Raw genomic sequence first — 26,103 nt, 5'->3', positions numbered from 1 at the left:
CTCCATCATCTCATGTCCTCTTCAATTTGTACAAATACAACATCCAATGAATTCATTTGTGACAAGCATTAGCCAAGCCATAAATTTTTGACAGTTGGATGGCACATATTTCAATAGAGGAATCAGGGGCAGATTACCTTCGTCCACAATCAGTATCTCTCTGATGATCATTTAAGCCGCGCACATTAACTTAATTTCCGCCAGAAAATAAGAATTTCAACAGAGGATTGGAAGAGGCTATTTGTTACCGAGTAGTCTTGTTGAGAATAACAAGAGCATCTCTCGATACTTAAAGTTTCATATCAAAAGCTAATTTTCAGAAACCGCAAAAGCCTCTTTTGAAGATCATTTTGATTGGTTGAAAGGTTTGAAAGAATGTTGTTTTGGGGGGATGATACCAACCGGATTCAAATGATTCGTTCACCATTGAAGGGAATACAATAACATTTTTTGAAAATACAAAAGAAGATATTTTGTTTCACTGCAAAGAATTATTTTGTTCTTGCATCCCAAAGTTTTGCATAATACATAAAACAACCATTTTATGCTAGGGGAAAAATAATGGTTTAACTCATAAAGAGGTTGGACAGGCCACACAACCGTTATACCAAACCTCAAAAGTTAAGCAATGACTCTTAATAGAGGTACAAAATTTACGATGTCGGTTCAAAATTAAAGGAGCGTTTGGTGGTTTGAAATTTTGATTAAGAACTAAACTTTTAGAATCATAACTAATTTTATTTAAAATGAGAATGAAATCAAAATTTCAACTTTCAGTTTTTTAATTTGAAAAAAAAAATATGTTGGTTGTTTGATAACTCTTTAACTTCTTAAAAAAATGAACATAAAAGACGATGATTTGGGCATATCAAACGCCCCCTTAAATGCCAATAACTGCAAATCCAGATTCAAGTAAATGCATCGACATGACCTTTGAGGTAGGTCCGCAAGTATGGTGACACTTGAGTTTTGCTCTGCTCTGCGAATCCAACCAATTCGCAGACAAGACGGCCATTAATTTTCTTGGCAGTCAGGGGAGGACCAGATTGCCAGCCTTTTTAAACAAGGGGCCAGGACTACCACAAGCTCCACGTTGTCGCGGACCACGTGCCCCAACTTCACTTCTCTTTCCCAACTTTTGTCTATTTCCGTCCCCGTCATCGATTGCCGTCTTTTTAATAAGTAACTTTCTCAGGCCGGCTAGGATTTGCATTATCACCTTAACGCCCCCCGCTAATTCTCTATTTTTTCATAAACCCCGTCCCTTTGCATGCCAGAGTTCCTAAAAGCACCTCATGAGTTATGGCTCTTGTTGGTAGTACTTGAAGAGTAGTCAGTGCTTGATTTGATTCCCGCTTATGCCGGTTGCTTGATGTTTAGACTGGCTCAATAAAAAAATTTAAAAATTCTTGACACTGTATATGAAATATTAAAAGATGAAACTTAAGGTTTTAGGTAAAGGTACGTATCGAACCGAGTACAGTTGAACCTGACCCAACAACTGAGCGGGCCGGGATTGGTTTGAGCCAGTCTGAGCCTAATTTTGTCGAGCTTTGGGTTGGGTCTGCTTAGCTCAATCCAACGCACGCACTGCCTTAAGTTATATGATAAATAAAGGAAAACGTTTCGGAGCCGTGCGCAATAAGAGATGACGTTTGGCGGCTCAGTGAAAATAACGTGGAATAATTGGAACGAGTTGAAATTTTGTCGCATACAAATGAACACATAGTGGATGTGCTTCCACCTCACCCCCCGCTGTCTTTCTGGTGTCTCTCGGTTCCCTCTCGCCCGTGAGGAAGGCTTGTTCCTCTCTGCATTGGGGAAGAGTAAGATCTCTCTCGCTTCTCGATTTTTCTTTTTTTATCTGTGATGCTTTCTTGGCGTTAGGAAAGGTATGGTCTCTTGCTGGGGCGATCTCTTTCTTTCTGCATTTCTGTATCTATATGCTCTGGGAAGTAGTCCGAGTAATGCCTCTCTCTGTCTCCCCGTGACTCATCTTCTTACTCCCTCTCTCTTTTTTCTCCCCGTCATCTTCATTTCCGCGTCTGCATGCTGTTCTCTGGGAAAGTACTAAAAGTAAGATCTCTTTCATCCTGCATTTCCTTTCTACGCTTCGTAGGAAATGTCGGGGAATCTCTTTCTCTCTGTCTGTTTAAATGGATGGAGATTGTTTCTTCAATCTTAATGGCGTGGATCTTTGGGGATCTCTCGTCAAAGCATTTTGTTTCGGAGGCAATGGTTTGAAGAGTGAACGATTTTGTCATCGGCTTGTTCTGGTGCTTGAGGTTGTCTCTTTCTCCGGAATGTGTCATGACATGAAGCAAAACTGCCATATCTTTGTGTTTTGTTTTTTTTGGGATCTTTTCCCTGTTCCTGAGTATGATGGCCAGACGAAGAAATAATCGACCAATTTTTGTCGCCTTCTTTGGAAATCTGTGAGGAAAATTGCTACGGAGGTTTGGTTGGCAATTATTTAGTGGTGACAGCCGAAAAATGGATTCTACATTCTATCTTTACATTATTGAGACGTAAATAAGAAACTCACACACACACACACACACACACACACACACACACACACCCACACACAGAGGTATGCTTTCTCTTAGAAAAAGCGAAGGTCCGAGATATGAGTTTCTTTTTCCATGTCATTTTGTTTCTCTGGTCGCCTTTTGAAAGAAAGTTGGAAGGACGGATTTGTTCTTTTCCGCATCTTATGCTGTCGCTATAAATTACTGTTTCTGTTTTCTTGGTTTACTGTATCTAGTCCGAGTTTCAAATGTCTTGAGCTATTCCGTGTGTCTTCCGAGAATACAGGATGTCTGGAGCACTAGATCTTGCGACGTCGGTGGGGGGAAAGATCGAGAAGAAGGAGGTGCTGTCGGCCGTTGATCAGTATGCTACCGTTTCTTTACCTTCTTTTTGGTTGCCAAACAGATTTCTTGTTTTGGTAACATCTTAATGATGCATAATCTAGTCGCAGCACATCACGGATTTCCTCATCCTTTTCTTTTGATGCTATTTCTTGATGCTCTGCATGGTTGTCTCTGCTTTTATTTTGATTTTTCTTCTTATAAGATTTCTGGTCAATGTTTTTTCTTTTTTTTTAAAAGATACTTTTTTCAATCGTAATGATTGAAGCTCTATGTTTTTCATGTTTTGACATGTCTTTGGTAGCATCTGTTAAAAAAATTTGGTCGTGAAAATCAGCTGCTTTTGTGTTCTGTCTTACTCCCTTCTGTTAACATCCACGTCAATTTACTGAAACAATACGCAATGTTGACAAAAGTGATCCTCTTTTCTTATGAGATGTATGATCACACTGTCTTTTTTGTTTCTTCTGGTTCAAATTTCGGATTCTGGCTTTTACTTTTTAACCATAATGAATGAATGCTTTTATTAGAGATGTCCATGACATTTTCTAGATGAAGTTGAGTGATGATGATTAATCTTCCTCCCTTAACACCAGTCACGGACAATGTTGTCATATGCATAACTTAACCTGTATCGGTCTGCTCCAAAGTTAGATGCATAACAATAGCCTCAACTCACAATATTGTTGTAAAATGCATAGTGTAACCTGTATTAGTTGGGTCCGAAGTTAGACATGTAACTTAACATTAAAACTCAAAAATTTGATTCTTTTAAAATTAAAAATTCACTTGAAATTTAGAAATCGGAAAAATGCAAAATAATAAGAAAAAATTAGGGAAATGTTCTCTATATAAAGAACTTGAATTTCACAAAGATAAGAAAATAGCAAGTATATGCTACCTACAACATGCACACTTTCATTAGAAATAGTAAAAAATTTGTCCACTTAAATTAGTCTCAATTCTTAAGTGGTTATCAACATGAATATTTTCTCGTTATGTATGGCTTGTTGAAGTTTCTAAGCAATTTAACAGGCGTACTTTTTGAGGAAAAAAATAAGTTCCTACAAGAAAAACCTTGAAACTAAGTTTATAGCATAAAATCAGCCTTGAGTTTTGTCTTTTACTTTACATGTGTAACAAGAGCATGTGACGTAATGATCACAGAGAGGGGTATGCTACCAAGCGATGAAAATTGGCACTGGGACATAGATGTGTGGTCCTTCACATGTACTTGGTGTAGGAATTCAATGAAGAATTTGAGGAGTGGCCTGAACAGTTGATGGACAAAAAAAGCAAGCCAAAAATTTCCTTATTGTTGTCTATGTGTTGTAAGCGATGAGGCTGACATGGAGGATAAATGAAAGGCATTGACATACTGGTGGACGCAGGTTCATCACACAATTTTGTATGTTATGACATGGCACATATGGTTGGTTGCGAGATATGATCCCAACCCAGCTTTGACATGGTGGTGGGTGATGGGAATGTGCTAAAAGGGTGAAGGAAGCTGCCCTTGGGTGAAATTTGAGGTGCGGCCTTAGTTGTAAAGGCATCGTCTAGGCCATGCCTAGCCGTGACTCCACACCCGTCGCTAAGTTCATCACTTAGGGCGACGGGTGTTAGACTGGTGCCTGGGCTGGACTAGGCGCTACACTCCTTGTCCATGGGAAGGTGAAAAGTCACCTTCCCTTCAAATTAAAGTCCTGTAATTTTATTAGACACTGTTATACTGTATATACTTATATTATGTGCTGTTATAGTGTATAACTTCTGTTCCTTAAGTACAGTTTTCTATACATTAATTACATATTCTATATCAACTCATTAAGTTGAATTTCCAGCCATACGTTAACTACATATTCTCTAAAACCATGAATTTTTGTATATATCTTATGTGCTCTAAAACATATTTTGTGGAACCTATGCCAGCCTTCTTATCCATTTTAAAACCTAGGTTTGTGTTAAAAGGACCACCAGTTTCTCTTGTTTAGTGCATGTCTAGTAATCAGAGAAATACATGCAAACCTCACTTCAACATAGTCTAATGTTAGATCTGCAAAGAAACAATATCAACTTGCAAAGAAACAATATGAACTAGGTAATGATAGTCCACACTTGAAGCGCAAGACATTTCCTAAATTACTATGTTGTAAAAATCCTCTTTGATGCATACACTTATCAGTTCATGGTCATCAAACATTCAGTACACAAGTAACATAATAAAAGTTTGTTAAATATTGGTAAATTTCTTCATCTTCATTTACAGACTAAACACAATTCTATATTATGGCAAGCAATTTTAACTAGATATGACTTAACATAAGAGTTCTCAAAGAACGGAAGTGTTAGTAACAAAATAAAAATCTTTTTGATATTGGACGCCTTTTTAGGCTAAGCGCGGTGCCTAAGCAGCACCTAGACCCCTTGACAACTAAGGGAGCAACAAGCCGAATTCTGCTTAGATTTGTTTGTGCTTCCTATGAAAGGGGCTGATGTGGTTTTGGGCATTGAGTGGCTGCAACCATTAGGCCAGGTGCTTGGGATTTCATGGGAATGGCAATGCCTGTTTGATATTGGACGCCTTTTCAGGCTAAGCGCCGTGCCTAAGCAGCACCTAGACGCCTTGACAACTAAGGGTGCAACAAGCCGAATTCTGCTTAGATTTGTTTGTGCTTCCTATGAAAGGGGCTGATGTGGTTTTGGGCATTGAGTGGCTGCAACCATTAGGCCAGGTGCTTGGGATTTCATGGGAATGACAATGTCGTTCAACTATAGATGACAAAGTGTATTTCAGCGCCCAAAAGGGTCATACCGTGTCTGAGGCAAAAAGTGAAGCCATGACAAAGACTTTGAGGGCTTTGAGTGTGTGGTTTTTTGGCTTCGTGTAGGAGTTGTGGAGGCATCTGAGAAGAATAGTTTGCAGGAAGGTACCAAAAGTTATCCACTGGAGTTGCGAGCCATTCTCGAGGGGTACAGGGATGTATTTCATTCGTGCAATGGATTGCGATCAATTAGAGGGCAGCTAGAGATGGGAGTAATAGTGAATCAAATAATTACCACGATGCCCAATCTCCAAAAAATGAGATTGAATGCCTGTTTGATAGATGTTGAGTATTGGAATCATAAGACCCAATTGAAGTTCTTTTTGAAGAACCTGTATTGTTGGCCAAAAGAAAGATGGAAGCTTCCCCATTTATTATGCCAAGTAGTATTTATTGCTTGATTTTACAAGCAAGATATCATCAGATTTTAATGGCAGAGGACTTGCATAGGACTGTGTTCCGAATGCATGCAGGGTATTAGGAATTTCTCATCATGCCCTTTGGTTTGGATTGACAAACACACCTGCTGCTTTTCAAACCCTCATGTATGAAGTGTTTAAACACTATTGGACAAAGATTGTATTGGTTTCTTCATGATATTTTAGTTCTCAGCAAAAGTTGGGCAAGTCACCTGCAAATATCAAACAGACCTTGAGAGTGCTCAGAGAACACAAGCTTGTTTGCTTAACTCAGGAAGTGCTGATTCAGGAAGCAAAGTCTCACCTACATGGGGCATGTCATAACGCAAGGGTAGGTTGCAATGGAGTTGGAGGAGACTCAAGTATTGAAGGAGTGGCTGAGATTGAGCTTCTAAGGGGTTGTTTCACGTTTGGCAGTTAGAACATTATGTGAGTGCCCCATGAATCTACCCTAAAGATTGGAGCAGTTTCGTGGAAGACTAGAACTAGTTGTCCATGAACCAACCCTAATCCTTAGGGCGATTCATAGTACACTCACAAAGTGTTTTGCTTGCCAAACAACCTCTAAAGACAGTTAAGGGATTTTTGAGATTGACAGATTACTGTATGCATTATATAGCCACAATGGCCAAATAGCAGCGCCTTTAACTGCTCTATTCAAGAAAGACTATTTTTGGTGGGAAGACGAAGCTGAACGAGTTTTCAGAGAGTTGAAGTACACCATCACTTCAGCTTCAATAATCAAGTTGCCAACACTACACAGCTTTTCTAAGTAGAGACAAATGCCTCCATTAATGGGATCAGCACAGTGCTCACACAAAACGAACACCCCCATCCTATTTCAGCAAAGCCATGACTGCTAACTTTCATTCTCTTTCTGCATACGAGAGGAAGCTCATTGCCATGGTATTGGCCTTCTATAAGTGGCATCCCTTTACCTCCTAGGGTGCAATGTTGTAAAACGCGTATCGTAAGCCGTATCGGTCGGGCTTTAAGATACGCCGTATCGTAACGTATCGTAACGTATCGTAACCGTATCGTAAATTTTTTTTAAAAATTATTAATAAATCAGAAAAAATTTAAAAAAATTCGGAAAATTCATAAAAAAAATCAGAAAAAATTAAAAATAATAAATTGTTCATAGAAAACATGTTTGAGATAATGATAGACTTATTATTGCTATAAACTTACGCGTTCATCATTCATAAACATCAAAATTCATAACAATAATACAATATCATTCAACAAAGCATAAGGCCATAAGCCATAAAGTGATAAAGTCATAAATGATAAAACATTCAATCAAGTGTTCAACAACCATAGATTCATAACTCTTAAGTTTTTGATACATATAAAATGAAAGCACTCTTGACTTGACTCTCATTCATGATTCATCATTCATAATCTTCATCATCTTCATCTTCATCTTCTTCTTCTTCTTCATCGTCAAGAATTGGAAGATCTTCACCAACATATTCAGCACCAGCACCAGCAGTAGCAGACTCTCCTTCATCAACAAAGCCTTCTGTTGCTTCAACTTCAAGGTTGAAGCATTCAAGATCTTCATCATCAAATATTGTAGTTGGTTCTTCTTCAATCCATGGCTCTAGATCGTCAAAATTTTCCAAGCTGATAGGATCGAACTGAGATGTGTGCTTCCTTGCTAATGATTTTTCTAATTCTCTACATTAAATAAGAGAAAATTTGTTAGTATATAATTTCATATAAATATATTGTACATAAAAATGTAAACATTAATTAAGGTATATGCCTATATTACCTTTGTTTCAACCTCATATTATATCGAACAAAGACAAGGTCATTCAACCTTTTATGTTCGAGCCTATTCCTTTTTTTGCTATGGATATGTTGGAACACACTCCAGTTCCTTTCGCATCCACTAGCACTGCATGTCTGGCTGAGGACTTTGACTGCAAAACGTGCTAGGTTTGGACAATCAAACCCATACCTATTCCACCACAAATCTAAACAAAAATATAACAAATCAATGTGAAAGTTTTAAAAGAATCAAATGTAACAAATGCAAAGTAAATTAAAAATTTCTATGTATTTACCTGGACGCATCGTTGTCCTGGCTCGAACGGCGGCAGGTAGTCCCATGTTCCGAAAACAACTATCATATAGATCCAACTCATTGTGCACAGCATCTTGTTCTGTAGAATCTTCCACTAACACATTAATACAATCTAACAAACCATGCATGACTTCTCTGTCCTTCTTAAATGTAGGAGAAAATCTAATTGCAGGATTTAGATAATAAGCTGCTGCATGAAGAGGTTGATGAAGCTGTCCAGTCCACCTTTTATCTATAATCTTCCATATGGGCATATATAACTTTTTCTTTTCCTTTAAGTTGTCTCGAATTGCCTCTTTTGCTTTGTCCATAGCCTCATATAAGTACCCTATAGAAGGTCTGTCCTCGCTGTCAGCCAACCTGAGAACCTTAACTAATGGAACACAAACCTTCAATAGCTTCACACATGATTCCCAAAATACGTTATTGAATATAATATCCACAACTAAAGAAGCATTTCTTTTATGAGCATGTGGATATGCAGCCCATTCTTCACTAGCAAACATCTGTCTCAAAGGAGTTCTTTGTTTCACCACACTCTGCACAGTCAATACATTTGTGGCAAATCTAGTTTGTGCAGGTCGTATTAATTCAACACCTTTTGTAAATTTTCTCATCAAACTCAATACATATGCATGATTATAGATAAATTTTGTTACCTCTTGACATTGGTCAATGACTGATTTCATATCATGCATCTCATTAAGATCTTGAAGCAATAGATTAACACAATGAGTGGCACATGGACTCCAATAAAATGTTCTATACTTTTGAAATAACAAATCTCCTGCAGCTCTATAATTTGCAGCATTATCTGTAATAAACTGTACAATGTTTGCAGGTCCAACTTCTTGTACAACATTATCAAAAACATTGAATAAAATCTCAGCAGTCTTAGAAACATCAGACAAGTCAAGAGATTTCAAGAACATTGTACCTTTAGGGCAATACACAAGAAAATTTACAAGTGTTCTTGACCTTGTATCAGTCCAACCATCTGACATAATGGAGCAACCTGTTTCCTTCCAACATAATTTCAACTCATCGCAATGCTCAGACACTTCTTTGACTGTATCCTGAAGAATTTTGCCTCTCAACTGATGATATGATGGCATTTTGAATCCGGGGCCTATAGAAGCAATTGCATTTGCCATGGCTTGGAATTGAAAAGAATTAGCTGCATTGAATGGAATACAGGCATCATAAAACCATTTCCCTACCTGCTTTTGTGCATGATATAGCATATCTTTAGATGTCATAGCAGCACGAATCTGCGGCTGACCACCTGGGCTGGTATATGAAGGGAAAAAACTCTTAATAGAGCCAACACTAGACCTACCAGTAGGAACTCTACCACTAGGTGGTCGCATACCACGCCTGGCCCTAACATCTGTTGTGCCTCTCCTCTTCCTTCCCGTTATGCCAGATTGACCTCCTTCATACATAATCCCTTTTCCTCTACGATCTCTACCTCTTGAGGTCTCCAAATCTGTTCTTAGACTGCTATCGTCTTCATCATCACATTCATAAGCTTCATCCTCTTCTTCTTCATCTTCCAAAGGCACATTATAGCCTACATCTGCATCTTCAATTTCTTTTTGTATTCTCTTTTGACGTAAAGCATGAAGCATATCTAAACATTGTTGACGCACAAATGGAGGCAAAGGTTTGTTTGGTCCTCCAACACAAGGAGACGCATCTTTGGAGGTCCCTGCCAAATGGTGTTTCATTCTAATAATCCCTCCTGAAAGTGTATTTCCACAGAAGCCACATTTGAGTTTCAAACGGTTATTCTCCTTCACCCTTTCGCACCATTGCCATGTAGGATCCATATCTTCAAAAAAAAAAACGAAATCCTATGGTAAACTTAATGAAAAACACTCAAAGTCTTCAAATCTACGATTATACGGTAAAAAATTAAGAATACATGGTAAGAACATGAGATTTCATACCTTACGAAGAAGAAATGTCTGAAATGAAGAAAACCCCTTTCCTTCCCACGAAAATCAAGCACCCACGCACAAATCGACCACTTAATCTTCGATTTGACGATGAAAATCAAGTTCTTCACGGTCAAAATGAACGATCGCCCTCCCTCACGGCACTATCCAAGCGTTAGAAATGAAGAACGGAAGAAAAATTTGAAAAAGAAGCCGAATAAGTAGGTCTCGGCCCCCTTTTGCGTTTTTAGGCCGTATCGTACGATACGGGGTGTATCGCCCCGTATCGTACGATACGGGCCCTGTATCGTACGATACGTGCGATACAGGGCCGATACACCCCCTTTTTACGATACGAGGGGTGTATCGTATCGTTTTCTTCAAACGATACGATACGTATCGTACGATACGGGGTCGTATCATACGATACGTACAACATTGCTAGGGTGACTGTTCATAGTCTTAATTGATCACTGAAGTCTGCAGTGTCTGGTGGATTAGAAAATTTCAATGTTGTAACAGCAAAGATGAAACTCCAAGCAGTTAGGCTATGTTTTTGATAGTTGCACGTTTTATGGATTCCCATGACAAAATTGTAGGGAAAGACTATCCATGGAATACAGGAATTCCTCAAAGCTACAGTGATTAATGCGGCAAGTTATAGAGGAACCAGCCTCCCATCCTCAATGAGGGGAGAATAATCAAATGTCATGTCATGATGTTTGGATTTACTTGTTTCCACATTCGCTGTTGATTCCTACTTTGTTGGAGAATTTTCATAGGTCACCTGAAGCAGGTCGTGCATGTTTAGAATGATTCCTTAGGCCTTAGGTGCTTGAAGTTTTCTCTCTATTGGAAAGGAATGTGGGTAGCATGAAGCAATTGGTACAAAACTGTTATCTGTGCCAAAGGAACAAGTACATGGTCATCTGACCCTAGGCCTAATGCAGCCTTTGCCAATTCCTTAACAAATTTGGGAAGGCATTTTACTAGATTTCACTGAAGTGCTGCTGGAACCACAAGGGAAGACAGTGATTATTAGTGGTGGTGGACCACCCATCGGAATCGGTCCATTTAGGCACTTAATTCCATTATGCCACCCATACACAACGTGGATAGTGGCCGAGGCTTTTTATTTAAATATGGGCAAGTCACATTGTATGCCAAGAACAGTGGCAAGTGATTGAGAGACTATTATTTCTGAGTTTGTAATGCGTGAGTACTTTGCGTTGCAAGGGATCAAACTCCGTATCAGCTCCACTTATCATCTGCAATCAATGGTCAAACCAAAGTTGTTATTCAGATGTTGTAGATCCATCTGCAATCTTTTGTAGGGAAACAACCTCATAGCTAGGCCAAGTATCTAGCATGGCTGACTATTCTTATAACACTCTTGTCTTGGTATTCAGCAACAGTAATGACACCACAGGAGGCAGTTTATGGGAGCATCGCTGCTATACCAGCGACAGTGCCAAGATGAAAAGGTAGACCGTCAGCTGTGCAGCTGAGATTTGATAAAGGGTGCTGAAAGAAATTTTGGCGAATGCATAAAATCATATAAAGTAACTTTATGACAGAAACAGACAACAGTGACAATTCCTGGTTGGATAAACACCAACTGCATGTCAATGAACTAAAACTACCTCACTGTTCAGAAAGTATGCAGTCGCTAGTTTCTTAGAGTAGATACGCGTATTCTTTCATCCATCATATCATCATTCAACCTGATGTTACTACATCGTTCCCAGGTTTCATATTGTGGGAAGTGGGGGCAGTGAACAAGTCTGACTGGTTGCTGATGGTCTGTTAAAGTCTTAAACCAGTCAACTAAGATTAGTTCTCAAATATACACATTCTTTTTGGATACTGGTTAACAATTGTAAGAAGGAATGTTAGTAATGGAACTGATTACTCAATTCTTCAAGGGTTGAAGACTTGAAGTAGAACCAAAAACACAGTATGAACAACATCTGTATCTTACACTTTACTATTTTAAGGGAATTTTTGTTATGAAGTAGAGCTGTTGCCTGGATACGTAGCACAACAAAAAGCTACTGTGGGTAGGCATAACTTTTCATATATATATATATATATATATATATAAATAAACATCAGACAGTAATCTAGTAATTTCCTGGTAGACACCCATCAGACATTTAAATATATATGCATTTATTGATCAATTTCTTGCATTTATTTGTTGTTTGAAATGTGTACATTTTACTGCATATTCATAGTATTTTATATGTAATTTGCCATTTTGTTATTGTGATACATTAGGTATGAGAAGTATCATGTTTCTTTTGGAGGTAGAGAGGAGGACAGGAAATCTAACTATGCAGATATGGTAATATTTCTGTTAGAAAGCATTTTTTTCCTTATATAACTGTATTTCTTTCATCATATTGAGTGAAGCTATTAATGATGAAAGCTATGTCTGAAAAATATCGTGTTTCTTAGAACTCCAATTTCTTTGTCGATAGTCACCTAATTGTTTCTGCCTGATTGTTGTAAATTCAGGGTACTCCAGGTAGTCCTTTTCTTGAATGAATCTATTAATGATGAAAAGATATCTGCGTTCTAGTATTGCTTCTGTTTAGTACCATGTACTTTTGGACATCAATTTGCTAACCTATTGAACCAATTAGCCCATGATAATTCCTTTCCTAGTTTTTAGATGCATTTATTGTTTGCAGGGGTTTAATAATTTTATTTTGAGATATAAATAAGCCCCTCCTTGGTATTGTGTCCAGTGAAAATATATCCTTCTTGGTTTTTTTTTTTTTTTATTGGCAAAGATTTTATTGGGTCTTAACATGAAAGCTTACTTTAGCTTGGGAAAATCTTGGGAGTTCAGAAAAATTTAAAACATATAAAAAATAAGAAAAACATGAAAATTTTTATTTTTTTATCAATTTTATTACAAAAGCATTCATCAAAATATTTGATAATATGTTAAACAAAACCATAGCCACACCTCTAGAGCCAAACCCCTTCTCTACCTAGATAACATGCATTTGCATCATGTGTCCTGATCCAAGGATGTAGGGCGCCAAAGTTGTCAACCTACAATAATAGGTTAGTAGATCACCACCTTGGTGATCAAGCGAATACATGTCATTCGCCATTGGAGTGGTCAGAATCTGTGAAACAGGGAGCCCATTGGGCCAGTCAGTCAGCCACTACCAGCTAGTCAGCCTGCGAAGGGAGGAGCATATTGGTCTTATTGGATCTTACCCCGCAAAATCTGGCAGTGATCTGCATCAACTCCTCCCCACCTAATCACCTGTAGTACTCAATCCTTGCCACCCTCGTTGTGTAGGCCACGCTACCCTCACCTAGTGAGAAGCATGCTGGAATCTTCAATGACGATCCTGTGCATTTGGCCACTTGGAGGGGAGCCGCACGTTGTTGGCATCAACAATCAATCACAAGCAACTTGTTATCATATGAAGCAAACCTCTCGGCTCTCTAGTAAAAAACAAATCCTTGTCTAACTATGAAGCCATAATATGGGTTCTGATGATAGCATTTCACTTTTTATGAGTTTTACAATAAAACATTGCTCAAAATATTCAGAAAAATATTCTTTTTCTGAAAAAAAAAACATGATACTCATATTAAAAAATAGAAAAAAAAATGAAAAAACCTCATTTTTGAAAAAAAAAAAACAGAAGTTAGCGGATTCATGGTAAGCTCCTCACAACAAAAAATAAAGAAATGGTTAAGGATATAATCAAATAAAGTTAGTAAACCAATAAATTATTATATATGATTAATGTCATTTATATATATGATTAATGTAATTTATATAATTAATGTTGGAATGCAATTTTTTCCCATTTTCTCCCTTTTCTTCCCTTGTTTTATTTTTCTCTTTTTCATCATTAATATCATGGGTTAAACTTTGAACATAAATTATTTATCATCATCAAAAAATTAGTTTTCATCATTTATCTATTTTTTTTGTCTTTATTAGTTTGTCATGTATGTTATCTTTACCTAAAAGTTAAGATTTTCTTGATCAAATTAACTCTGCCAAATGATGCTTGAAAAAGACCTTGCTGTTCAAAACCTGAGAATGTTATTTGTTGCAATGAAAGAAACCCTAAAAAATTAATATGTATTGAAAAAAATTCCTGATGAAGGGAAAAAAATTGAAAGAATGCTACAAAGATGCAGTTTTATTTTGATCTTTTGTTAAACATTGCTACTTCCCTTTTTTGCTTTATTTTCCCTTTTTGTTTTGCATTTTTTGATAAAAAAACTTTCCCATTTTTTAGCAATGATCATGAAATATAATCAAGGTCACTGTCTACTTAGTATGTACCATGTAGTGAAGTTTTTGAGTTCTTGAGAACGTCAAAAGGTTCTTGTGAGGCAAACATGGTGGTAAAATAAGTCTGGTTAGCTTAATGCCTCTGAAAGTCACAAAAGTGAGGAACAGAAAGGACATCAGAATATGAATGTGGGAAAAAAAAAAGGAGCTTGAAATTCTTTTGGAATTTTTATATATTTAATTTTTAGAATTCATTATATATTTTCTAAATATTGAACTCCTGAGATTTTCATAAGAGAAAAAGTTTGAAAAAACGTTCCTTTTCTGAGAAATTTCCAAGAACAGTATTTCGGGCTATGGAATAGACTATACAATGATTGCTGGTAAAATGAAAAAAAGGCTGATGTGGAGGTTGGAAAGCAAACCTTTAATTACCTGTGATGTTTGTGATATTAGTGAATATCAGTGTCACCAGTAAAAAAGAAACAAAGTGGAAGCTTGAGATATTTTATTTCTGTTGTCTAACATGCATATTTGTGTGCTTATTGTCTGTTAATATGTTTATGCCTCGTCAATCTTGAGAGGATATTTATTTTTATCTCTTTTTAGCATTTTGGAATTATTAAAAGTGCTTGTGATTATTCTTGCTTTGACATGTATGTTTCTTTTCCCTCTTCCAGGTGAACAAGTACTATGATCTTTCGACTAGCTTCTATGAATTTGGTTGGGGAGAATCTTTTCATTTTGCTCCAAGGTTGTATGCCTATTTTCTCCTATTTATCAGGAGCTTTGGTTAATTCAGATATTGAATTACTTTTCTTGAGTATAAGTCCACATACAAGATCTGTTGCTAATGGTTATAAGTTTGATGGTTATTTATATCTGCATGTATATCTTTGTGGATACTGTTTGCTTTGTAAAAGTTACTAAACATTAAACATCTTGTAGATGGAAAAAGGAGTCTCTTCAGGAAAGCATCAAGCGTCATGAACATTTTCTTGCTTTACAACTTCGTCTGGAACCTGGGATGAAGGTGTATCTATTAATAATATTTTCATTAGTTACTGCCCAGTTGGTTCTGTGCATTTATATAGTTGTTAGTGTGGAATATAAACATTTCCAAGCTGTAGGTGTTGGATGTTGGTTGTGGTATCGGAGGACCACTTCGAGAAATTGCTAGGTTCAGGTAATGTTTTGTGCTTTCATTTCATGTGAACTATTCTGACAAAAGCGTGTCTGAATTTTCATTTTCTACAATAAACTAGGTCAATTGGCTCATTACTTAAAGAATGGGAGGAAATTTCCTATTCTGTTTTATTATTAGGTTGAGCAGCCAAAGAATTGGCAGGCATGAATTTCACAATTTGAGAAACTTTATTCATGACGTTCTTCCAGAAAATGCTTGGACCTCCTAACCAGAAGTTGTTCAACGCTAAAACCATAGTACCTTCAGTATAATTTAAGTGTAGAAAGAATGCTATATGAAATGCCATCTTTTTTGTTTGATTACTTCAGATTTTAGATGTCTCACACTTTTATTTATAATCAGTCTTCTTTATCAAGTATATGAACTTTATAATCTAAGTCACATGGATGCACCTACTAAACTACCGCACCATGCTGGTGCTTGTATGGGTATGCCAAGATGTGAAGCACCTACATTGTGGTTGTCTGCACGATGGTTTCATGTAAGGTTTGGTAGGATACTGGCAAGTTGTGTGCAGTGAAATTTCCATGGGTGCACAATGGGTCTTTCTATCCTTAGCTTAAGCTAGGTCAACATTGACCAAGTCTAACACTGTCCAACTTTTTGACAACAAATGATAACCAAAAGAAAAAGTAAAAAGGGGTTTGGTGAAAGTGAAAACTCTCCTTGCAACTCTCTCTCCCTCTCTCTCTCTCTCTCTATGAGCCATCAGGTCCAAGGGTCTCCACCTAACCAGCAATGCTTTCTCCTTTCAAGTTCTGGTTTCTGTACTTTTTTGCTGTCCTCTGTCTGTTTGGATTTTAGGATGCTTACATCAAGTTTCAGAAACGATTTTGCGCTTATGGTATATATGCATATCTCTCTTTCTCCTTTCTCTCTGTGTTTCGTCTCAGTATTCTGTACTTCAAGTTCCAGAAATTTTTGCTTTTGTGATGCATGCATCATCTGGTTCTCTCTCAGTCCCTCTCTAGTGCAATAATATAGTTAGGTATGATTCTATACAGTGGTGTATATATAGGTAGGAAACCATACAGCTTACTGGATTTAGCATGCTATTTCCACTAAAAAGTTAAAAACCATGCTTCTCGTCTAGAATTTATGAAGGCAAAAAGTGATGTTTGCATTTGACTGTTTGCTATTTTGCTGCTTGTGGATTGGTGAATACTAAACTACAACTGTTAGTTGTTACCTTTCGTGTGTGTCTGTATGCACTCGTACCTTAATGATGCATCGGCACCTGCACCTGCACCTACGTGATATAGTTTATTACATTGGACTTGAAATGTTAGTTGTATGCAACTAATATTTCCTATCTTTTATTGACAACCATAAATTGATACAAAGACTATGCAGGTTTTACATATGTTTTTGTTATTTGCAGTCTTGCATCTGTTACAGGGTTGAACAACAACGAATACCAAATAACAAGAGGAACTGTAAGAATCCTTTCATTTTCTTTGGTCATTATTTTCGGAAGATTTGAATTTGTTTTAGAAATTTAGGAATCATTCAGAGCTGTTTGGTTTTACATATGTTTTTTACTTTCTCAGAAAACACGTTTTTTTTCGAATGCTAAATTAAATGGCCATTTAAAACTAAAAAAGGAGTGTTTTTTTTTAAAAAAAATTCAAAACTAAAAAAACGTGTTTTTAACTCGTTTTTTAACACGTTTTTTTTTACTTTTTCAGTTTTTTTAATGCCAAACAGGTTTTTTTTCATTTTCTATTTTTATTTGTTGCAAATTTAATTATCTTCTGATGTTTGTGTTATTAGTTTCTCACTTACTTTATTTTCCCCTATTTTTTAGTTTTTAAAATTTTTTAAACTTAACCACATAGCCCGTTTGGGTTGCAGTATAATAAGGTTGTGAATTTTAGAAACTTGGATTGAAAAATTGAGGTGAATATCAATGTGTAAGGACAACACATTTCCTTCACCATGCATTGACCGAGATATTTCTCACATACACATGCCAATATCATGAAATAGTGTTTTTTGTGATCTTCAATTACAGATAAGTACTGAGAAACCTAAAAAATGTAGTGACTTTATATTGAATGCAGAGTTCTGTACTCTTTCCTATGTGTTCGTAAGTTTTCATATATAGGCATTTGCCGAACTTTGTGGTTTGATTTTAAAGGTTTCTGTATATCTTGTTCATCTGATGACAGACACTTAACCACATAGCTGGAGTGGACAAATTCTGCAACTTTGTAAAGGTGGGTCAGCCTTAAATATGCAGACCATCTTCTCTTTTTCTCCTTTGTCTAGCTCTCACCATGTTCGTCTTTTGCTTTATAGTTTAAACTCCAATAACAGTACATATTTTTGTAAATTTTGGTTGACTGGCAACTAGTCACGTTGACTTTTCACATTTTGTTGCAGGCTGACTTCATGAATATACCTTTTCCTGACAATAGTTTTGATGCAATATATGCCATTGAAGCCACTTGCCATGCTCCAGATGCAGTATGTATTTCTTTCTATAGCCTTCTTTCTTTTATACGATAGTGTTTATGCTGAAAGTTTGCTATGATAAGGTTTCATGAAACTCGTTATGTGTGAGCAACAGCTTGGATGCTACAAGGAGATCTATCGAGTGCTAAAGCCTGGTCAATGTTTTGCTGCATATGAGTGGTGTATGACAGACTCCTATGATCCTAGCAATGCTGAACACCAGAAAATAAAGGTTAGATCCTGCTGCAACATTGTTGGTGCGTGCCATTTTGTTTTACTACCTGTTCCCTGATCATTCTTTGTTCTTATTATTTGGTTTAGATGGTTAATATTTAAGTTGCAAGTAAATATTGCATGAAGTTTACCAAATAAGTTTCCTACAATCCTGAAATAAGTTTCCTACAATCCTGAAATTTTATTCTATGTTCTTAATCGGCATCTGATGCAGCTTAGGTGCTGAAAGTGAGCACCAAAAGAGATTGGGTGGTTTGAGGTGCATTAAGTGGTCTCAAGAACTGGGGGGAAAAAAGCAAATCAACCAAATAGAAAAGTTAAATGGTAAAATCAACAATGAAACTGAATCATCAATGAAGACTTTGTGACTGTCAACTTGTAGCAGTGGAAGAATTAAAATGCACGTACATCACATGGACTCTTCTGCAAGGGCACCAAACCCATGTCGACATGGATGCTCATAAAGGGCATAATAGGCTTGTTTTGTATGTTCTTTGGTATATTTTGCTATTTTATTTAGTAAATCTATGCTTTATAAATGTAAACAATGAAACATATGTTTTTTTTATTAAAAATTTAATCTTATTCTTACTGTATATATATAGATATATAATATGTATGTTTATATGTAAGGCGGTCTCCCTGCGTTTTTTGAGAACACTTCAAATCAATGTCTACAACCACACTAATACGTAACACATTAAACATTCTATACACAATAGTAGGCATAATTTGGAGTATAAAGATCAAATTCAATAAAATGTAACAATTGAACTTTGCAGGTTAAATAAGATATGAACAGCAAATTTTCATTTTGACATCAATGCTATTCATCATTACTGAATCTGCAAAATCTTGTACTTTGCTAGGTACCAATTGCTAAATCACTCATTTTTATTTTTGTTGCCTAAAGCCTGTGACTATAACCTAATTTCAGTAATTGAACTAAAAGAAAAGGGGAACATAAATACTCAATATAATCACAAATTCCATCTTAACAAGAAAGAATATAATAGCATGCGAACTATACGAGTATCCATGTTTGTGTACCATTCAGTTTGGCTGAACCAGTGTAGTGCATATCAGTGGGCATATTAAAATGAAAAGAGGAAGATCTGCATAAAAAAAAAAACAAAGAAGAAGAGGCAGGAAAGTGAGAAAACTGCCTCTAATAGTAGAGGAAGAAAGAAAAAAAGAAAAATAAAAGAGATGACAAAGACAAAAATTCCAAGTTCTGAAGAAAAAATGTAGGCTATTGAACATTTTTATATAGGTCATGTAGGAACAACCAGCCTAGGCAGGCATGCATAGATGTGTACGTATGTGTTCAGGACTTTCTGAACTTATTATCAGTTAATAGATCAACTTATATCATGGTTTATGAGATGCTATATGCGAAAAGGAAGATTTGCAGAACAACAAAAAAAAGAGAGAAAGAAGACAGAACCAAAAGAAGAAAAAGAAAAAAAGCTGTTTCTTAAAGTAGACGAAAAGGGTGGAAAAGGAAAAATTAGACATACAAAAGATTTTCTAGGTTATTACAGAGAAAAAGATATAGATTATTGGACACCCAAGTACCCTAGCCATGATGTAAGCATTTTCACGAGGCAGGTTGCTTAGGACAGCCAACCTTAGGCTTTATATAATATTAGCTGTGCTCTTCAACACCTAGGCTCACCGTGAGACTTATTTTATGGCAAATTTGATTCCCACATGCACATGGAACTTCGAATTTGTTTTAGGTCTAGGTATTTGATGGTTGTTACTGTGTTACATCTAGTGAATGGCATTTGATATTCCTAAATTGACTGCATTACTTTTAATTTTCATAAATTGTCCATTTAATCATGTAGCTAGTTTTCATACCTATATATATATATAGGGGTTTGTTAACTATTTTTTCTAAAAGGAAAACAATAGTTTACCTGTGATTTGAGCATTGAGTTGTTGTAGAATGATTGGTTACTTGTATAATTTAGAGATAAGTCAAACTAACATCAAGTAAAGTCAAACAAACATAGATGGAGGATCAGAAACATCATAACCATTCCATTATATCTCAGTAATCTTGTTGCATTGCTTTTTATTAACCACATTTATGAAGGAATGAGAAGATTTTATCCCCATCTTTAAGCCATCAAGCTCTATAACATTGTTTCCAATATGATTCTTCCTCCAGCAAGCATAATTCCAACTCTTGTCTAATAATCAACTCATAGTTGATATCGTACATAACTCCCAAACCAGACCTTGACTGAAGTCTTTCTAATTCTTGCACTACAGCAGAACATTTTTGGAACACATTGCCAAAAACTGTTCGGTTCCAGACAGCCAATTTACTTCTCACTGCTGCAAGCTTTGCAAGAACTCTTACCATTGGACATGCACGCACAGGGATTTTCCAAGCTATCTCCACTATGCCAAAACAACTCTCCCTTAACAGCGAACAAGATTGAAATCTCAACAATCCCCTTCCAGCCACTTTTAGATTCTCTGATCATTGGCATATTATAATTCAAATTCCAAATACGCAAAAATATTAAGTTGACTAGAGAAGTCCTCAATTAAACCCAACAAGTGCAAAATATATGCACACTTAAAACACCCATCACTTGTCTTGTCCTCTTCTCTTGTTATTATAGCTATTGAACTATGAACATTTGAGCTTATATCTTTAAATAACTCATGCTAAAGATAGATAGAAGATGCAAATAAATACTATTAGGTTGAATAAGTAGAGGATCTAAACTGCCTGTGATCTTGATGCCCTTACTCCTTTTGGGTATTTGACTCCAACTTTCTAATATGTTGAAAGAAACTATGCCTGACCTTAGGATGCTTTTTGAATCACAATAGGTATCAACACAGCTTCAAATCTTAGGAAAATCATAAATCAAGCAATATAAACATATAACATACTTTAAAAAATGTGTACTATATCCAGATTTAGGATGTAATAATATGCAATTGCATGAAGAGGATGATGAGGTTTATTTTACTATTGATTGTCAATTATTTTTCAATAAGTTTTCCATTCTCTCTCTCTTCATTATCTTGATTTTTTTTAATGTCTTCTCTTGGGCTCTACCCATAGCTTCATGAATATATCTCATTGTAGGATTTTCTTCTCCAACGACCATTTGTAAACATGGATTAGAGGCTCTATTGTTACAGTTGATTTACGAACCCACTAAAAATTAACAATATTATTTCTTTAATTTCTTTTTCATTAGTAAATGTTGAATATTTTGACATGCTCCATTTAATTTTTCTACAGTCAATTCGATGTTCTAACAAACATTCAAGCATGACAAAGTTAGTGGCGCACAACTGAGTGCAGAATCTCTTTCTTTTTACGAAATTCAGTCCTCAAATTTAAGGCAAAATTGTGATTGTAGATGAACTTTTTTTTTTTTTTTCCACACATCCTGCTATTATTTTGATTTTATTGATATTTCATGTATAAAATCTAGGCAATGAGCTGCAAAAAGAGTCCAAACGTTTTCTTTGTTTTTTTTTTTTTTTTTTTGCATTTTGTTCTCATTCTCTAACATTTCTTCAGCTGCAAGATAATTGGTGCATCATGTGGAATTATTTGCATAGAATATAATTGGTTATTAAATATTAAGTTATTAACTCATTGGATATGTAAAATATATCATAATTCAGTACATATCACAAAGACAGAAAAAAAATGATGTACTTAAACAATATGCTTGACAGTTGACACCTACTATGTTTACCAGTACATTGAAAAATTAAAAAAAAAAAATCTCTTGATTCTTCGTAATATGAATTGCATCAACTCAATTTAAGAAATGTCTTTTATACAGTGAACCAAAAACTTTATTAATGTTGCTTTGATAAACGTTAGCATTAACTGTAAAAGAACAATCCGTTTCAGATCATGATTTCTTATATTCTTTAAAATATTAACTAATCTTCTTCCTTCTTTTGATATCATTCTAGAAATTTCAAATAATGATGGAAACTTCAAACCCATTCCTATTGATGAACAAATTTCAATCATCTTCACAAAGTAAGGTGGATTGACTGAATTTATAGGAATTGATGGATGATAGAGAACCCATGCAATGCCTGAGCACAACTTATCCCTGGCCTTCTTATCCAACATTGTTCTATGATGTTTAAGCCTACCATTTGTTTCATATGTGAACCAAATTTTGCTCTATTTTTTTTTTTTTTTTGCTTATCAACATGGATCTAAACTCTCCTCCATGATCCTTTCCTTGTGGTCGTGAGGAGGTCCTTAAAGATCCTTCTTTTAACATTAGCATTTTGCAGGCATTAACATTTGGTTTTTTTTATGGCGGTTATTAGACAAGGCTAACAAGCTATGTGTGTAATGTGTAACTAGAACTTCATATATAACAACATACTGTTATATTGTTACACAATAAAATATTAGATATTAGACATTAAATAGCAATAATAAAATCCAAGCCTGAAATATGACATTTTCTATTGCGTTTCTTGGATTCCTTGTTGATGCTGGTAATGTTGTCAAAATCACCATCCTGCTGGTTTAGTTGTCGGAATCTGGTTGATAGACAGATAAAGCAGGTGATGATGGTTCCTCCAACCCTTACTGGAGGCACAAAGAAGCGATGAAATAGGGACTCTCAATTTTAGGTTCTTATATTTAAGGCAAAATTATTACAAGGGCTTAGATTCTTTATTTAAAAAATGTGCCATTAAACATAACCTGCCGAATTGAAAGTCACTTGTGATTTGTTATGTGTCAGGCTGAGTCGACCACAACATTTACAGCCGACTCAGCAACTTTTTGAATGCTTGTTTCTCCTCATCAGCTGTTGGTTCGATTATTTTAAAACTTACTCTTTCCAATGACACATTCAAGGAGGACATGATGGAATATGTGTTTAATCCAGTAATATATTTTTCTTCAAAACAGGCAGAGATAGAGCTGGGCAATGGCCTTCCAGACGTCAGATCAACTGAACAGTGTTTGGAAGCTCTAAAGCAAGCTGGGTTTGAGGTAGCGGTTGATACTGGATTGGTTTTTATTTTAACTCTTCTCAAGTGGACGTTTTGATGCCAGCAACAAATGTGAGATTGAATAAACAACTGGTTCTTGCTTGACATGCAGGTTGTGAGAGAGATGGATCTTACACGCAATTCTCCTGTCCCGTGGTATTTGCCATTGGATACAAGTCACATTTCTCTCAGCAGCTTCCGTCTAACAGCACTTGGTCGCTTCCTTACTAAGAATATGGTACGAGGACCTCACCCTCCGGCTTCTTTTTCCTCTACTGTAGCTACTGATAAGATCTATTATCTCATTTGAGAAGGAAGATTCCGACTCACTTTATTAATATAGAAATAAAAAAGTGAATTTCTTTGGTATGTCAGCCATCTGCATGAACTCTACCCAAATAGTATAGTTTGGTCATATGCTAAAAACGGGTTGGTTGGTGTTAAATCATGTGCAAGCATAGTTATCTTAATTGGTATGGAGACTGTAAACTCTCTCTCTCTCTCTCTCTCTCTCTCTCTCTCTCTCTCTCTCTCTCTCTCATGTTGACAGGTTGACTATCTATGAACCTCCAGGTCAGGGTTTTTGAGTATCTAGGATTGGCACCAGAAGGAAGCCAGCGTGTGTCTGCATTCCTTGAGAAGGCTGCTGACAGTCTTGTTGCAGGTGGAAGGTGAGTTGTAAATTCTACCCTGGGTGTTTGATTCCTCTTATTTAATGTGATCTAATAAAATCTTAGATCCACAACTATGAAATCGATGGATTTAGGATTAGACCTTCCCTGTGACCTTAGCCCCAACCTTATGGCTGTAAAACATCCAAATAATCTAAGTCTGGTTCTTAGTTCTGGCTTGAAACACCCTGATTGATGAACTATAAATTGTAGTTTTCTTTGCTATATCAGCAACATCCTGCAACATCAGATCCATAGATCTAAGATCCTTGGCTGTCAAATGACTCCAAACTAAAATTTTTACAAAAAATGCTCAAGTTTTGGTGAAATGACAAAAATATGCTTAAGCTTTGATTTTCATTTAAGTGCTTAGGTTACATAAGCAACAGGCGGTTAAATGAAAGAAATCCAAACTTAAGCATATTATTGTTATATCATCAAAACTTCAGTGTGTTTCTTGTAAAAAGTTTAGACTATAACCTGGACACGACGTTGAGGTCAGGTACAGATATCCACACGCACACACACTTTCCAAGATAGTGCATGATGAAACAGTGTGCATCGCATTGAAACAAGCAGCTGTCATGCCAGAGACTAAAATCAAAAGTACATGGTGATTCTTCCAACCTGTGCTTGTGCATATAGAACAAATGCACATATGCAAGCCAGACGATATTTAAGTTTTTGTTTTTCATACCCTATTTATGGTTCATTATCACGCCTAATCCTGCTTTGACAAGTATAGTATATTTATCCTTATCATTTACCTAAGCATTGTCAACAAAAGCATGTCTTTGAGTAAATGATGTAATTAGGGGAAGAGAGAGAGAGAGAGAGAGAGAGAGAGAGAGAGAGAGTGTGAGAGAGAGAAGCAACAACCTATTGCAGAGAATATATAACTAAGCGAAGGCTTCTCTGATGGTTAAAGTTACAAGGGTATCTCTTCGAACTGCAAAATTCAGAGATCGATTTATTGGTCACAATTAAGCAGGAAAAATTTTGTCGGACCTGTAAGTCAGGGATGAGTACAAAGGCTTTATCTATCGCCATCGGACATCTATATGGTCGTCTTCTGGATAATGCAGTATAAAATATGCCTTCCTTTTTCATTCTTCTTGCATGTGGTCTTCTTCACAGACTGTAAAACATCAAAAAGGAGCAGAAAGATATACAGTTTGCATGAAGATAACAAAAGGCTTACTATCTGATGTTTGGAGAACAGGCAGTTGACTTTCATATTCATTCAGGGGTGTGTTATTCTCGAGTTTAGTTAGTCATTAATCGTACATCACAGGTGATAAAATTAGATGCCTTGCCAACTATATTTAAACTATTGTCACAAATATGTTTTCGGGTTTTAGACGGTGATGTTTTTGTCAGTATAAAACAACAAAGTGGAAACACGAGAAAATCTCAACAAGTTTTTAAAAATTTAAAAAAGGAAAACCTATAATTAAGATGCAGAAAATGTGAAAATAAAATCTTGGTAAGTTTTTTAAAAAAAATTAAAAGGGAAAACCTAAAATTAAAATGCAGAAAATGTGAAAATAAAATGCAGTGATAACAAATGCACAAAAAATGCCCAAAAAAACTGAAAAAATGTGTTTTAAATGTTTGTTTGGCTTCTTTTCATTTTTGGCGTTTTTTTAAGAAGTCAGGTCTTTTTGGATGACCTATTTTTGAAGTAGAATGGGTTTTCTGTGACAATGATCTGAACGTATGTTTTGTTCTTTTTCTAATTTTTCCAGGAAAGAGATCTTCACGCCTATGTACTTCTTCTTGGGTAGAAAGCCGCTATCCTCGGATGATAATCCCTCAGCTTGATACTGAACACGTGATATTTGCAGCCTCTGCCTTCTTTGTTACAAGATCTACTCCAGGATACTGTTTTCCCTGCCGTTCATGGTATTTCTTTCCCTTAGTTTCCGTCTTGTGCTTTGTAATATGGATCTGTCTGAGCTCCATACGGTTTTGGGCTCCTTCATTTGTGGAGAATCATGTATTACATTTACCCAGCTGTCAAGGGTTTGCCATAAATGTTGCTGTTTATGTCTTGCTAATGGGATGCCTTCCCAAGGGTCTGC

General features: G+C 36.1%; 2 protein-coding genes across 3 annotated transcripts; one reads left to right on the top strand and one right to left on the bottom strand.

Annotated features, from left to right (window-relative positions):
• The first annotated feature begins 1,690 nt into the window (after nt 1-1,690).
• LOC116249160 (cycloartenol-C-24-methyltransferase) lies at nt 1,691-26,068 on the top strand. Its single transcript, XM_031622337.2, has 14 exons — nt 1,691-1,826; nt 2,818-2,895; nt 12,433-12,499; nt 15,112-15,185; nt 15,380-15,464; nt 15,562-15,617; nt 17,020-17,074; nt 17,810-17,857; nt 18,024-18,107; nt 18,211-18,327; nt 23,266-23,349; nt 23,461-23,586; nt 23,922-24,019; nt 25,768-26,068. The coding sequence occupies exons 2-14, from the start codon at nt 2,819-2,821 to the stop codon at nt 25,841-25,843; spliced, it is 1,047 nt and encodes a 348-aa protein (XP_031478197.1). The 5' UTR covers nt 1,691-1,826; nt 2,818; the 3' UTR covers nt 25,844-26,068.
• LOC126409844 (uncharacterized) lies at nt 2,903-11,314 on the bottom strand. 2 transcript variants are annotated; one of them, XM_050076428.1, is made up of 4 exons: nt 10,165-11,314; nt 8,193-10,046; nt 7,898-8,102; nt 2,903-7,800 (listed from the first exon to the last, which is right to left on the bottom strand). In XM_050076428.1, the coding sequence occupies exons 2-4, from the start codon at nt 10,042-10,044 to the stop codon at nt 7,512-7,514; spliced, it is 2,346 nt and encodes a 781-aa protein (XP_049932385.1). In that variant the 5' UTR covers nt 10,045-10,046; nt 10,165-11,314; the 3' UTR covers nt 2,903-7,511. The 2 variants fall into 2 exon arrangements, with proteins under 2 accessions (XP_049932385.1, XP_049932371.1); XM_050076414.1 differs by having other exon boundaries at nt 8,193-11,314.
• Nucleotides 26,069-26,103: the final 35 nt, after the last annotated feature.

The sequence above is a fragment of the Nymphaea colorata genome, chromosome 1 (assembly GCF_008831285.2).
Source record: "Nymphaea colorata isolate Beijing-Zhang1983 chromosome 1, ASM883128v2, whole genome shotgun sequence".
NCBI classification, from domain to species: domain Eukaryota; kingdom Viridiplantae; phylum Streptophyta; class Magnoliopsida; order Nymphaeales; family Nymphaeaceae; genus Nymphaea; species Nymphaea colorata.
The sequence above is the reverse complement of the archived record's forward strand: the minus strand, read 5'-3'. Positions and strand labels throughout refer to the sequence as shown.